The sequence below is a fragment of the Camelina sativa genome, chromosome 11, assembly GCF_000633955.1.
Source record: "Camelina sativa cultivar DH55 chromosome 11, Cs, whole genome shotgun sequence".
In the NCBI taxonomy this organism is placed as follows: domain Eukaryota; kingdom Viridiplantae; phylum Streptophyta; class Magnoliopsida; order Brassicales; family Brassicaceae; genus Camelina; species Camelina sativa.
The window spans coordinates 17,680,710-17,684,609 of NC_025695.1; the positions used below are offsets into that span (position 1 = coordinate 17,680,710).

At 30.8% G+C, this 3,900-nt stretch overlaps 1 protein-coding gene across 1 annotated transcript; it reads left to right on the plus strand.

Moving 5' to 3' along the window:
* LOC104723667 lies at window positions 1,139-3,120 on the plus strand. Its single transcript, XM_010442053.1, has 7 exons — window positions 1,139-1,306; window positions 1,440-1,532; window positions 1,634-1,861; window positions 1,974-2,126; window positions 2,326-2,379; window positions 2,466-2,609; window positions 2,755-3,120. Exons 1-7 carry the CDS (start codon window positions 1,139-1,141, stop codon window positions 3,118-3,120), a joined length of 1,206 nt encoding a protein of 401 aa, XP_010440355.1.

The window sequence follows — 3,900 nt, forward strand, 5'->3', positions numbered from 1 at the left end:
TATGTGGATATACTTAATTAACTCATGTACAAACATTCTAATAAATTATTGATCATGTTTTATGTCAATAGCCTACCTGTGGGTAGCTAGTTAATACATAAACATATCAACATTTAAATATTTTTGGTTTTCTATGTGCAAATCATTATATGATAAAACTCTTATGGTTATATCAATTTCTTAATTATGCACATTAAGATAAACCAACTTTTTATCACTTATATATATATATATATATATATATATATTTAAACACAGATTGTAACTTGAAACTTAAATCAAACAAAATTCAAGTGTACAAACATCATAACTTAAAGCTTTAATTTTCAGTTCTTTAAACCATAAATCTATTATTCTTAATGGATTAATTAGATGTTCATAACCATAAGCTCTGATACTACAAACATCTATATTAATCACATAATAGAATCATAAAGAGAGTTAAAGTAATACCTCCACTCATTGTAGAAATGATGCTTCCTTGAATGGTTTCTTCTTCTTCAATGGCTTGAAGGCTTGAAAAGAAACTCTTAGATGATCTTTAGGTGGAAGATAAGGTTTCTCTCCCCTTTCCTATAAACTCTTTTTCTTTATGTGTTGTTTTGTTCTTGTGATGATTTGTGATGGAGCAAATCATCTATTTATAGGAGGGAAGAGGACCTTACTCCTCATAAGGGTTTTGTCTTCTAATTTAATCTCAACCATCCATCATAGTAGAGATGAAGACAGTGGTGACAAGTGTGAGAACAAGTGTCTAGCATTGCTTCAAACACAACATGCAACTTCACACTTGTCCTCTTATAAGCTTTAGCATGACATGTAGCTTAATACTTGTCCTTATAAGCATAAGCTTCACATGTAGCTTAACACCTGTACTTTTAGTTCCCAAATGATTAAAACAAAATATAACAAACCCAATTAAATAACCTACTAACTATAAGACCACATACATGGGTAAGAAATAATTATTTTCTTATTATTTTCTTACAGTTTTTGGTCAATAGTCAAGAAATTTGTATGCACAAAATCGTATATTCCTTAATAAGTATCCTCAACCTTATACTATATTAAACCTTTATCCTTCCTCCTTCAAAATCAGTCAACTCATTCTCTTTCTTTCTCTTTATTGTTGGTGAAAATGGAAGTGCCAGTGATATGGGTGTTCTTAATGTGTTGCATCTTTTGTTGCATAAGCATAAGTCATAACAATGGTTTCGTCGAAGCCAAGAGATTTTCTAAATTTGAAGATTTAGAAATCGAGAAGAGACTAAAGGCTATGAACAAACCCGATGTCAAGATCATCAAGGTTTTTTTATAAATCTCTCACAATCTTGCTTTTTTTTCACAATTGGATTTGTTCTCTCTATAAACTATACAGTTTAGTCAAATATGTTAACCTCTATATTTATATATATATATATATGACTGAAAAAAAATAGACTAAAGATGGAGAAAGCTATGGGTGTGTGGATTTCTTTAAGCAACCAGCATTTGATCACCCTTCTATGAAAAATCACACATACCATTACACGGTATAATTTCGGATATATCAATTCTATATACCTATATTCTTTTTTCCTAAAACATAAAAAGAACCGGACAGTAATATGTTTGTGGTGTTGACATGTCTTAGATGCGTCCAATATGGAAGGGAATGAGAGAAAAAAAGACAAACAATACTGGATTTGGTTACTTATGGGAGAATGGTGTGGGTTGTCCCATTGGTACAGTCCCTATACAAAGAGTCACCAAAGAGGATATTTTGAGATTAGACTCATATGGCGATAGTCATAAACCCCGTGGCTCTTGGAACACGACCAGTTATGATCCTAATAGTCCTCTTCATTTTGACCAACATCATGTAAGTTGATTATTTTAATTTTTTTTTTTTAAAACAGATTCTCAAAATAACATTTTGATATATTTATAGTGATAGCAATGTTTCGTTATTGAACGAAAATGAATGGAATTAGTTTGCAGTGGCTCGATCGATAGACCCAGAACAAAGGTTTCATGGAGCAACAATGGAACTTTGTCTAACTGCGCCTAAGGTTAAGCCAACCCAGTACAGTGCTTCTAGACTTCACATTCAGATCGGAAAGGATTTCATCCAAACTGGTTTTACTGTAAGTCACTTAGTTTATTTATTTTGCTGTCAACAACTTGCACTCGATAAAAACAAAAAACTACACTACTATACGATTTCTTTTTCTTCATGTAATAGCTACGACGAGTTCTGTAATTTATTTAATTAGTTCAACAAAATGTATTATATCTTTTTAATAAATAATTAAAAATGAACACAAATTATATTTACTAATTCAGGTAAATCCAGTATTGTACAAGGACCACCAACCTCGGACTTTCGTCTATACATATGTAAGTCAGTCACATCAAGCTCGTAAATTCTCTTTTTTAAGTTTATCATTAATTATGTTTAATTTGAATATATAATAATGGGACAGGCAGGTGGAAAATCATGTTACAATAGCAACTGCAACGTTGGAATGTTACTCGTTCGTCAAGATTTTCCACTTGGTACGGCTTTATTGCCGGTATCTATTCGTGGTGCTAAGACAAGTCACTATGGAATCTTTGGTCTAATCAAGGTTTCTCTCATTCTTATCATTGTCCTCATCAAAAATAAGATTCTATTTGCTGACAATCGAAAGTGTTGCTCGTTAGAAAGTTCAACTAAACATAAATACTTTTTGTTTCTTTATGTAAACTTTACCTATTATTTTCGGGTAACAGGACCAGAAGAATGGAAATTGGTGGTTGCAATTTGGTGATCAGGGAGAAGAAGTTGGATTTTGGCCGTCCAGTAGGTTTCATCAAGGCTTTGGAAACTTGGTCGAGTGGGGTGGAGAAGTATACAGCGCATCATTGCGGAGTCCTGAAATGGGATATGGACAATTTCCAGTTGAAGCGTTGCGTTACGATGCATATATGAAACGTATATCCATACTCGATGATAGTTATAATGTAGACCGTAGTGTGGCCTATCTCCAAGAATTTACAGACAACGATCGGGGTTACCAAGTGCTAGACGACGCAAGGACTTCCAAATACCCTCATGACGGTCATATTATATTTTTTGGTGGTCCAGGAAATATCTAAAAATAATTAGATCTTGTGAAATGAAAACAAAACATTATATTGACTTTATTATTCAATAAATGCCGCATTTATGGGTTTCTTTAAAAAAAGTTAAATCAAATATGAATTTGCCATTTTTCATGATGGTATTTATTGATTTTTCTATTTTGTCTAAAATATGAATAGACTCTGAACCTGTTATATTTGGGTTTAATCGGTTTAATTTGTTTTTAGAATTTAATATTTGTTATAAAATAGGTATTTTAGCAATAACAAAAAAATAAACATTTTAAGTGTTTAAAAATACCAAATCTATAAATTTTTTCACAGAAATGGCATATTTGTAAGATTTACCTTCAAAAATGGCTTTTCGTAATAATCCCAAAATTTTTTTTATAAATTTCTACTAAGTACTAACTATGTATACATAGGCACAAGATATTTATAGAAATTTGACAACAACAAAAAAAGATATTTATAGAAATGACAAAATTAATCAAGTAACCTTATCAAATGTCGAGAATGGCATTTCTCCCCCCTCCCTTTTATTAAATAAGGAAATAAAATATGTATACATTATTATAAAATTAAAAACTTAAACCGTTCTTTTATATACCCAAACCGATATATAATTATATTCTAATTGTAAAATCTAAATCCTAATTATCTCATTTGTAAACCAAAACCGACATATAATTTCATCCTAATTGTAAAATCTAAACTCTAACCATCTCATTTGTAACCAAACCAACATATAATTTTATTTTAATTGTAAAATCTAAACCCTAACCATCTTATTTG